Source organism: Schistocerca americana, chromosome 6 (assembly GCF_021461395.2).
Source record: "Schistocerca americana isolate TAMUIC-IGC-003095 chromosome 6, iqSchAmer2.1, whole genome shotgun sequence".
NCBI classification, from domain to species: Eukaryota; Metazoa; Arthropoda; class Insecta; order Orthoptera; family Acrididae; genus Schistocerca; species Schistocerca americana.
The window spans coordinates 361,110,888-361,123,254 of NC_060124.1; the positions used below are offsets into that span (position 1 = coordinate 361,110,888).

A 12,367-nucleotide genomic window follows, 5' to 3' on the forward strand; every position below is an offset into this window, starting at 1 on the left:
TCTTCCCCTCCCCAGCCTCCTCCTTACCCCCACCCAGTCGCCACTCCCATCATACACTGGTGCTGCTGCTTGCAGTGTGGTTTCAGTTGCATGAGACTGTAGCCATGTGAGAGAGTTGCATTTGTGTGTGTGTGTGTGTGTGTGTGTGTGTGTGTGTGTGTGTGTGTGTGTGTGAATCTATTACTGAAAACAGTCTTAATGGCCGAAAGCTTTAATTGTGAGAGTCTTTTTGTTGTGCCTGTCTGGGACTCAACACCTCTGCTATATGGTGAGTGGTAACTTTCCTTCTCATAATATTGTTACATTGCATTCTGGATTTTCCTTTGTTTAATAATTGAAATTCCTGTATGGAACAATGCATAACATAAATGAAAGACAACCACTCACTTTTAGCAGACTGATTTGTGGTGTACAGGCACACACAGCAGAACATAGTATTAATTAACAAGCTTTAGAAGCCTCACACTTCTTCCGACATAAAGTACACACATTGTGAATACACAACCATAGAGATGCCCAAATACACTCTGCCTTGGCTGCAGCAACACTGATGCATATACAGGGTGTATATGCCCTGGGACAGCCAGAAAATTTAGGGAAAACCATGGAATTTTTTCATCTGGGGAAAACCCAGAATTTTTTATAATTCTAGGAATCTTCAATTATTTTAGATTTCAATTAAATTTTTGTAATCTTGATTGATAAGAATTGATACTGTAACAATCACACTACTGGCCATTAAAATTGCTACACCAAGAAGAAATGCAAATGATAAATGGGTATTCATTGGACAAATATATTATACTAGAACTGACATGTGATTACATTTTCACACAATTTGGGTGCATAGATCCTGAGAAATCAGTACCCAGAACAACCACCTCTGTCTGTAATAATGGACTTGATACGCCTGGGCATTGAGTCAAACAGAGCTTGGATGGCGTGTACAGGTACAGCTGCCCAATGCAGCTTCAACACGATACCACAGTTAATCAAGAGTAGTGAGTGGTGTGTTGTGACGAGCCAGTTGCTCGGCCACCATTGACCAGACATTTTCAATTGGTGAGAGATTGGAGAACTTGCTGGCCAGGGCAGCAGTCAGAACATTTCCTGTATCCAGAAAGGCCTGTACAGGGCCTGCAACATGTGGTCGTGCATTATCCTGCTGAAATGTAGGGGTTTGCAGGGATTGAATGAAGGATAGAGCCACGGGTTGTAACACATCTGAAATGTAACGCCCAAAAAGCTAATCATTTGCATATCATAGCATCTTCTCCCTGTCGATTAAATTTAGTGTCTGTAGCACGTCATCTTCATGGTGTAGCAATTTTAATGGCCAGTAGTGTAATTTTACTTTACCTCACTCCTGCAGTAATAAAACTTAAGGTAGAGAATGCCAGCCGCTGTGGCCGAGCAGTTCTAGGTGCTTCAGTCCGGAACCGCGTGACTGCTACAATCGCAGGTTCGAATCCTGGCTTGGGCATGGATGTGTATGATGTCCTTGGGTTATTTAGGTTTAAGTAGTACTAAGTTCTAGGGGACCGATGACCTCAGATGTTAAGTCCCATAGTGCTCAAAGCCATTTTTAAGGGCGAGAATAACACTAAAATAAAACATTAGTGGAAAACAAAATGCCCCATTTTCAACAACTAAGTGCACACAAAATTGTCTGCGAGCAGCAAAATGTGTCAAAAGCTTTAGGACAAAGGCGAATCAATACTTGGTAACAATAAGCTGCTTTTGATGAGTGTAACATGACAACTGCTTACGTCTGTAAAGCCCTTCCCCCCACATGAGAACGTATCACAGCGATCTGTTACGTGGGCTTTATGCAAGATCAGTTGCAATGAGTGAGAATCTATGCCCGACCAGGACTCGAACTCAGGATCTCAAGCTTACTAGGCAGTTTCATTAACCAGGCACCACCTGGACACCCTGTTAATTGCAAATGCGCAGGCTATCAAGGTATGTTCCTCAGCCGACCCACATTCCCACCCAGCACCACTACTTATCTGCAGTCCCTGTCCTCTCTTCTCTTCCTCTCCGCTGCTCCTCCGCCCCCCCCCCTCCCCTCCCCCTTGTATATCTCTTGTATGCTCTAACCTCTCAGAAGTTTTATCATCTTGTTGTGCAGCCTCTATAATAATCTGTGTCGGTTCACCTGCAGTAGTGTGTGTTTGGGTGTCTGTGTTGTCATGTGTTTTAATGTATGTACTTTCTGTGAGAAGCAGTGTTTGTCTTGAAAGCTAGTTAGTTAATATTGTGTTCTGTTACATATGACTATGTGTCACGTATCAATCAGCTAAAAGTGTTTGCCTTTCCTTTGATTTTCAGTCGTCATTTAAAACTTTGCTGTATGGAAGTTGTGTACAAATTATTCACATACAAAACAATATTACAGTAATCTGCAGAAATAAGTTAATTAAAATGTGTTGCTTTGTGTTGAAGCCTGTTGGTATTCTTGTACTCTTGTGCCAATAAATTTTCTCCTACTGGTATCTGCAATTAATAATGGGAGTGAATGTAAGATGAACTTAAAAATTCACAACTACAGTACTAGAAGTAAAAGTAATCTCCAAGTAGAATATGTATTCCTAGCAAAAAATTCAGTGAAGAGCAGCATTTTTGGTCATGGAGTCATTCATCAAATATGAGATCGCACTGAATACATTATTTTGTCCTTCTCTGTCACCTACTGTTTTGGTGCTGTTATTGTCACTAAGTGACTGAATAGATTATCTCAGTCTACTTACTCACTTCACATAAAACCAAAATTTTGTAGGATTTTCAATCAGATTGGTTGGCGAATTTTGATTTTGAATTCATTGAACTCTTCTTGCCTTACTCTTTGTATGCTCATTTTGGCTTTCTTGAACTTTATCTTCTGAACTAGACTTTGACTTCACTAAATCTACCACAAAGTTTTCCTTGCTTTCATGACAACTTTCTAGCACAGCTAGTGTATCACAGTGGTTCTATACCATCCCTCACAACATTGCTTGGCACATACTGATCTAAAGCACATTGTAGAATGCTTCTGAATTTCTTCCATCTTTAGTCCATATCAGTGTCCTCTAAGCTGACTATTTGATGTTGACTATCCAGCTAATTTACAATTTTCTTCCTCTCATAATTTTTAAATAAAAATATTTTTATGTGTTTCTAAACATTCCTTGCAACATTTGTAGTCGACAGTGCAATAACAGCCTTCTGATCAGCAATGCACCTCTTTGTATTAACTAATTCAAAAAGCTCAGGCCTATTAGATACTAAGAGGTCAAAGACATAACCGTCCCTAATGAGCTGGTTCTCTATCTGCTCAAAGTAATTTTCAGATTAGACAATGTCACTAAAACCCTGATTCTTGGACCAGTTTTAATTCCATGACTGACATTCTATAGGTGGCAAATTGATGTCTCCCATAATTATAATGGTGTGTTTGAGAGAGAGAGAGAGAGAGAGAGAGAGAGAGAGAGATTACCTTTGTCAGAAAAATTCCATCACAGATGTTTTTAAAAAATAGAAAATTGCAGTTACCAAATAATGATCCTAGCTCCATCAAAGTAGTTTCCTTGGCTATCTGTACACAGTTGCCAACATTTCTGATTGTCCTTGAAGCACGCAGGGAAATTTTAAACTGTGATGCTTGTAAGCCCATTTCTCACAGCCCATTAGATGTCTGAGATATTATGCTGACACTTTCCTTTCAGTCACCTTTTACTCACGGAAACAAAAAATAGTGAGGCAAGAGGTCTGGCAAATATGGCAGATGTAGGATGGCAATGACAGAATGTCTTGCCAGATACTGTGTAACAATAAAGCATAATGGGGTCCTGCCTTCTCATGCTGTAAAACCAAGTCCTGAGACTGCCACAAATCAGGGCAGCGGTGTCAAATTGCTATTCACAAACGTTTCAAGACTTTGATGTAAAAAATTTGTTTCACTGTTTGACATGGAGGAACATACTCATGGTGAACTAATCCATTGCTATCAATGAAATGTGATCAACATTGTCTTTGTTCTCAAAGGTTGTTGTTTGGCTCTTTTTAAGGCTGGTGATTCAGGACTCCACCGTTCAGCTCTTTGATGCTTTGTGTGAGGGTCATACTGGCTGCACCAATTTTCGTCCCCAGCAATAATGTTTGACAGAATTGTGGGATCATATCTAGGTCTGTCCAGTAATTCAGCAGAAATTCTTCAGCTTTCCACTTCCTGTTCATCTGCCAGTGTGTGAGGGATGAATTTTGCATTAAGTATCTGTTTCCCTAAATCTTTAAATAAAATCTTAATGGCACACATCATGTTTCAAATTAAGTTCTTCTGATATTGTGTGCACAGTTACATGATCATCGTCTAGGAATAACTACTGTAGACAGGTGACCAGCTCTGGGATTGTCTTGAACTGAATCTCTGCCTTTACAAAACCTTTTGTGCTATGCAAGAACACAACTTCTTGAAAATGCCTCACCTGCATATGCTTGCTTAATCATTGTCCACATTTCACTAGGGGTATTGCAAAGCTTAACGTAGAACTTAATGTTCACTCTTTGCTAGCAGTTAATGCCAGTGTGTCATCATAACTAATGCACCAAGAACCCAAACAGTGTGTTACTAAGCACAGCCATGCCACAGAGTGAGTTTGTGTGGAAGCATGCAAAAGTCATTTCGAGGCTGCACGCATACCAGGTAACATAAAAACATTTGTTCCATTCTAGTATAGCAATATTGCAAACTCAGACTTTATTTACTGCTGGTTTCAGACAACTGTCTCTTGCTGTACACATCATTACCCTCAATAAGTTATATTAACCTTACCCTGTGTGGTTTCCTTAACCTCACCAAGATGTAATCGACAAATCTCCTTTCAGCTGTCATGATTTATATTTGCTCAGTAATAATATAATTCAAAACGACTGTTTATTATTACACAATTTTTCATAATTCCTTCAAATCTAATTTATGTGGAAGTTATATGTGGGCCTATAGGAACAGAAATTCTGCTACTCCCAATGTTTTGTCAGTTGTATTGAAGAAAGTTCTAGAGTTAATGTGTTTACTGATATGTTACAGGACTGCAGGCAGAGAGAAAAATCAGCTTTGTGCTGCATGAACCTGACAATGAATCTGAGGGAAGCAGTAACACCACTGTCACTATACAGGTAGAATGGATCACTATTAAATATCAATAATTTGTTCATCTTACAATGGCTTACGGAATTCTGAATGCAACAGCTGTATTTTCGAATAATTCTTTCTCTGGTTGACATTGTTTTCCTTTATATAAGTTTCATCCATACAGAATGAGATTTTCACTCTGCGGCGGAGTGTGCACTGCTATGAAACTTCCTGGCAGATTAAAACTGTGTGCCGGACCGAGACTCGAACTCGTGACCTTTTCCTTTTGCAGGCAAGTGCTCTACTAACTAAGCTACCCAAGCACGACTCACATCCCATCCTCTCAGCTTTACTTCCGCCAGTACCTCATCTCCTACCTTTCAAACTTTACAGAAGCTCTCCTGCAAACCTGCAAGGATCATTATGATCAAATAATAAAATAAAATCAGTATGGAATATTGTTCAAAAGAGAGGTAGGGAAGAAGCCATATAAGGTGATACTATTTCTGTTAAAGAGAATGGGAGCATTAATAATTACTTTTTTAAAAAAGGAGAGAAAATTGGTACAAGCAGTTCAGAAGAGAAAGCAAAACAGTACACTGAAGAGGCATTCTGAGGACATTTAGTGAAGTGATAGTTAATCTCACATTCCCATCTGAAAGGAGAAGATTATCGTGGCTCTAAAAAGTAAAAGTTTGTATAGATTGGGTAGCATCTCCAGTAAGACACTCAAAACTTGATGCCCTTGTAATCTACCCATCCCTCACATCAGTAGTTGATTGTCACTTCATAATTAACTCTTTTAATAAGCTTCAAGAGGAGTAAGATTTACAATAAACTTTTTACTTATCTTCTTTTCTCATACTTGACTACAGTTCTTCACATCTAGAGGCTGATTCTTGAAGCCGAAATTTTTGACATTGTAGGTTCTCATGGTCCCAATTGATATAAATAATGCTGAAATGTTGCCTGAGCAGTAATTTCTGTTTCTGTAATTTTTATTCTTTCACATTTTTCTATATTACACTGTCTTTATAATTTCCACTTCAACAAAACCGAAAATTACATTGTTTTTGCCAAAAATAAAAACAAATCCTCTAATATATCTAAAAACAAAGATGATGATACTTACCAAAGAAAAGCGCTGGCAGGTCGATAGACACACAAACAAACACAAACATACACACAAAATTCAAGCTTTTGCAACAAACGATTGCTTCGTCAGGAAAGAGGTAAGGAGAGGGAAAGACGAAAGGATGTGGGTTTTAAGGGATAGGGTAAGGAGTCATTTCAATCTCAGGACAGATGGCTGCGTTGATCTTCACAATGCTTCTTCTCTGAAGATCTTGTGCTGGTTGGGGAAGTGATACTGATCTACTTCTCTACTTTTGAAATTATTTCTTATTCTCAGAATACTTTCATATCAACTTCGCTATATTTTCTCCTTCACAATAAAACAACTACACATGTTCCACATGCACTTTCAAGCCTCGCAAATCAACCCCATCTGGAAAACCTTAGTACTTAACATATATCAGTACAATCTCTTTTGGTTCTTGCTCTTAAGAAGTCAGACAACAGAGTACAAGAGTCTCTATACAATACACACACACACACACACACACACACACACACACACACACACACACACACACATACACACAAATCATCCTCATCCTTTTTTATTTTTCAAATCCAAATATATTTCTGTACACTTAGGCATACGATGTAGCATAGTCATAATGAACCACAATGTGTACCTCCTTCTCCAATGTACACATACCAATGTAATACTGTCATAATAAACATTAATCCTCTCAGTCCTTACATATATAAGCATATCCCTGTACATGCCTACATGCGATGTGGAACCATCAGCGTAACTAACAATGTGTGCATACTTCCTTATGTGCACATACTTCCCCCCACAACATTTGATGGTTCTCACATTATCTCAAACAGTACTTTTCCTGTTTGGGTCTTTGTGTATGTTTGTGTGTATGCATATGGTTAGACGTGTAGCCTGATTCTTCGGCCTACTTATTAAAAATAATTTGAAGGTTATAGAAAACCATGGAAACTGAGAATGACTTCAGCAATAGAAGTGTATGCATATGGAAAGAGGGAAAGATAGATTGGTGCTCAATAGAGAATTAAGAAAGGAAAAAGTAGAAACGCTTGCTAAGGTCGAAGAAGTGAAAGAAGATAGCCCCGAAGACAGGAAACCCTTCCCACCCCCTTTCCCAGGATCCCTACTTGAGTGAGAATCTGGAGGAGGTATCTGCAGAATGGACATTCTCACCTTCACCTTTGAAGTCCCCAAAGAAAGAATCTTAACAACCCCTGTGGAATGGCAGATGTTGAAGAATCAGTCACACTTGTCTACAGGGGTTGTCTGAAAGGTGTGGTGTGTGTAGTGTTAGTCATGTTTGTACCTACACTTCCCACCCCTTTCAAAATTGATATAAACCCTCCCATCTACATCACATCTCATGAAATGTATAAATGTTCTATAAAAATAGAAAATTATACACTAGATAGTTATTTCATTAGTCACCTCATATCATATTATTCTTAAATATAATATTCTGTTCTGTTCATTCTGTCTTAAAGTCACTCTGTTTACATAGTATCATCATATTATACCTTCTACCAGAATATTATTCTGTTCGTTCCATTTTATGTTTAGAGATCGCTGTTTATTCATGATTCTCTTAAATAAGTCTCAATCTTGTAGTCATATTCGGTCACTTAAATACTAACATGATAGGATAGTTTAAGAGGTTATGAATAGATTACAGAATAGTTTAAGATTTGAAGGGAATTTGGTATAGGAAAACTAATCTGGAAGTAACACTAAAAACACCTCAGGAACCTATGGTCGTCACTCCACCCGTTAACGCAGAATGTTAACGTCCATGGAGAACAGTTGTGGCTCCACCCGGATCCCATGGAACTGACCTCACTTGAGCAAGTGCATATCAGTACTTCTCGTTAAATTTTGTGTGAAAGTCTACTCACAACAAAACAATTAAAATTTTACTAATAAAGACAACATTAAGTAAAGTTATTCTATTTTCTACTCTATCCTGGACAAGTTTGAGTTCTTTCCATAACTCATCGACATTTTTCTTAGTGTCATTGAGCTCATAAGAGAGAGTTGTGGACAAGTTGTCAGAGGTTACCCTCACAACAACTTTTCTGTCATCATTTTCTCTTCCTGTTCCTCCAGACCACTTATATTTAGGGTCTCTGAAGTTGCCAGTTTTTCCTTAAAATTTCTCTCTACATCATCAACTCGAGTGCTGACATCTGCAATTTGCGAATGGACGATAGGGGTCAGCTTATCCTGTCTTTCTACTCTACCTTTTAAGGTATGTAGCCTTTGTTTCATTGCATCAAACGTAACGTTACATACATTCTGAAATGACCCAAATTTTTCATTAAACTCCAATTCTACATTGTTACACTTATCTTCAATGTCAAATTCTAATTTCTCAGTTAAATCTTGAAATTGCACATCCTGTCTCTGGTTTAATTCAGTACATAGTTGATTAACATGAGTATTTCAAGGACTGGTTAGTTCACTCTGTAAATATAACTTCAGAGTCTCAACTTTATTATTTAGAGTGTCAAATTCAGTCTTTAGCAAGCTTATATTTGTTGCTTGACTGTTTAAGATTTCACTTTGGCTACTTAAAACCTCACTCTGAGCATCTAATTTGATGTTCAATTGTGTATTTACTGAATCTAACTTAAGACTTTGAGCACTTAAAGTTTCATTCAATTCCATTCTTAAAGAAACACTCAGTTCCTGTCCTAATGAAGCATTTTGAGCATTTAGTTTTTGTCTTAAAGAAGCTGAATCTGCTCTCTATTCATCTAACCTAGTATTTAATTGTATACTCTGAGCTTTGATTAAATTTATTACTTCAGACAAGTCTGGCTTTTCCTTATTCACCATCATGGCCATGGCTGGTTCTGGAGTTTCTCCAACTTTCTGAATATTATCCATTTCTCTATTATTTTTCGACCTACATAATCATCTAACCTAAAATACAATATTGTATACAATAACAACACCAACAGTTTATCGTCCCACAGTTCTTTCAACTTTACCAAACATTTATTGGTTTTCGCTCACCCGTCGCAGAGGTCTAGGCTGCGTCGGTGAGCAGATGTAGAATCGCCACTGGTGAACAGCACGTGTGCAGGCAGCGTCGAACATCGGTTGCAACATCAGTGTCAGCGAGAAGAAGCGAAGTCAGCATTGGTGAACAGCAGTTGCAGTCGGCGACGGTGGCTGATTTTCACATTGGCGTTGTTGGCAGGATACTGCGTCGGTGTCGGCTGGATGGACATATGTGTGAGGACTGCTTACTTCCCCACACCAAATCATCTTAGTCAAACTATTCTCTGCGTCTTCCTTTGTTCAGTGCTTATTAACTTTTTCACCCGTTTTTCCTTTTAGGCAGAATCCAATTCTGCATAACGGTTTCTTTGTCTTGTTACTCTCGGTTGCTATGGCAACTCAATATCTTCTTATCTCGATTTCTGTTGTAAAATTCCCAGTTCCTTTGGGTCCTGTCACTTTTGTCGCCACGTTCTAACATTTCCCTGATGACCAGAGACTGTGTGGAACTGGGGTGCAAGACTCACACGTCTATCGCGGGTGATTTGTGTATGGTGTGCAGCTGATCTTCTTCTCACAACAGATGGCTGTGTCGATCTTCACATTGCTTCTTCTCTGAAGATTTCGTGCTGGCTTGGGAAATGGTAATGAACTACTTCTCTACTTTTGAAATGATTTCTTACTCTCAGAATACTTTCATATCAACTTCGGTATATTTTCTTTTTCACAATAAAACAACTACACAGGTTTCACATGTGCTTTCAAGTTGCACAATTCAACCCCATCTTGAAAACCTTAGTACTTAACATATATCATTACAGTCTCATTTGGTTTTAATAACCCTTGTCAAAACAGTTCTTGCTCTTAGCAAGTCAAACAACAGAGTATAAGAGTCTCTAGATAAAACATATTTCGTTTGTTCCCAACAGTCACTACTATTTCACTGCCAAAGACAAGCCCTTGATTACTCCTTGTAATGGACATATGGCTTCCAGGGCGTGCGCGGCCACCACTTGTCAGTACCGATAGACTGCCATAACTTTAGTCTTCTTATAACACACACCGTTCCTGCACACACATAAACCGTGGCGCAGTAGACACATTCCCACTCTCACACACTCATCCTTAAAACATCGTGTATTCGAAACAGTGAAATATGAGTGTCTCTAGAATTTACCCCAAAATTCTCGACCCACTACAATCTGATCACAACAGAAGCATGTCCAGTACTAATCCAGTCTGTGGTACTAACAATATTCCAAAGATTTTACAGATTTTCTTGACAAATTAATGTCCACCAACTTATATCATTATTTTATAAATGAATCCAGAAGTAAACATAATAAATAGTGTCAGATTGTGCAATTAATAATAGGAATTTTAAGTGTGTCAAATATTCATAATTTCAAATGTTTCTAAAACAAAAGTAATGTTAACTGTATATTCAAAGCTAGCATTTATCAATTGTAGCAATGAAAATAAAGTAATTTCTTTTTATACATTTTAGCCTGAAATATAATACATTGTGTATAAAATCATGTCAGTTCCTTTAGGAAAACAGTTGAAATAATATTAACCTATTTAAAAATTCGAAATTATCTTTGGTATCACCTACTTCTGTTGAATAAAGGTAATGTTAGAGGAAGTTGTACTTTTACACCCTATAATTTGTAATGTTCTCAATCACTTATTTAATGCATAATTAACTCAGTGTGTTTTCCCAGAAAGATTAAAATATTACATTGTTAGGCGTCCCTATAAAACAGTTGATTGCAGGAGAGCCTTTGTGGAGTTTGGAAGGTAGGAGAAGAGGTACTAACGAAAGTAAAGCTGTGAGGACAGGACATGAGTTGTGCTTGGGTAGCTCACATGGTAGAGCACTTGCCTGCAAAAGGCAAAGGTTCCTAGTTTGAGTATTGGTCCGGCAATTGGTCCAGCACAGTTTTAATCTGCCACGACATTTCGGTCATAGGTTTTTTTGTCTCATAGGATAGTGTCATAAAGGTACTGAAAATCTAATTTGGCAAACACTTGATCACAGACATTAGTTATCTTTGGAAAACCTAGTTACAGTGTTTCAAGAGAGGCAATATTAAGTGAATTATGTAGGAATGTACTACAGACCACCAGACCACCACATAATGCTCACATAGGAGCCACAAAGACAAGATTAGACTAAGAAGAGTGTACAGTGGTATTTAAGCAGTCCATACTCCATACATATACAGCATGGAAAGAAAGTGATACAAAGGGAAGCATCCGCTGTCATGCAATTCACAGTAGTGTACAGGGCATGTATGTAAGTATAGATGTAGATAACTCACAATGAAAATAGTTACTTTTGGTACTTAATTCAGAGTAGATACAGTATATAAGACACTCAAGCTGTGAACGATTGATGGGTATGCACAGAATAAAGTTTTAATAGAAATGAATAAAGTTAAAATAAATTCTCTAAAATTATTAGCAGAAGCTTTAAAAGCCATGGAATTTCAGTCAGGATAAGGAACAAGCAGGTTTTTTAAAACTTGTAGTACAATGGATCATTTTGTTAATGTGAATAAAAATGTGTAACAGGACAATGTGCATTAATTACAATGTTCCAGGGATTCAAAGAAGAATCAAAGCATTGATACAAAATATATTAGTCTACTGAAGAATAGATGCATTGGTGATACAGTATTACAGCTTTCATTATATTTTTCAGAAATAGTTAAAATTAGTCACAACAAAATAAAAGTCTTATAGCAGCTTTTTCGTGATATAAATGTAAAAAAAATGTTCTTAACAGAGCATTGGAGCATAAGTTAAAAAAGAATTGTAATTAGTGTTCAACTTGAGTTCCTCTCAAGTTCTTGCCTTCTCAACAGCTTCAACTTAAAAATGGTCTCTGCCATAAGTTCAGAAAATCATTTATATTGTGACACCACTAAACAGAAGACTATACAGTCTGCATTTCTTCATTGGTTATTTTTCAATCCTTTCGCTAGGTTTGATGGCAGCAACCATATCCTGGCACCTGTTGTCCAATTTCGAGACATGCTAACAACTGTATGCATGCAACTACATTGTACCTTGGAGGAGACGGTTTAACTTCTATTAAAAACCTAAATCATTAA

General features: G+C 37.7%; 1 protein-coding gene across 1 annotated transcript in view; it reads left to right on the forward strand.

The window, feature by feature from the left end:
• LOC124619340 (protein unc-80 homolog) overlaps positions 1-12,367 on the forward strand; it is a 905,779-nt gene that overhangs the window by 444,738 nt on the left and 448,674 nt on the right. The window contains exon 30 of the mRNA XM_047145658.1: positions 5,072-5,160. Coding sequence (XP_047001614.1) covers positions 5,072-5,160 — 89 coding nt within the window. The remainder of the gene's footprint in view (positions 1-5,071; positions 5,161-12,367) is intronic.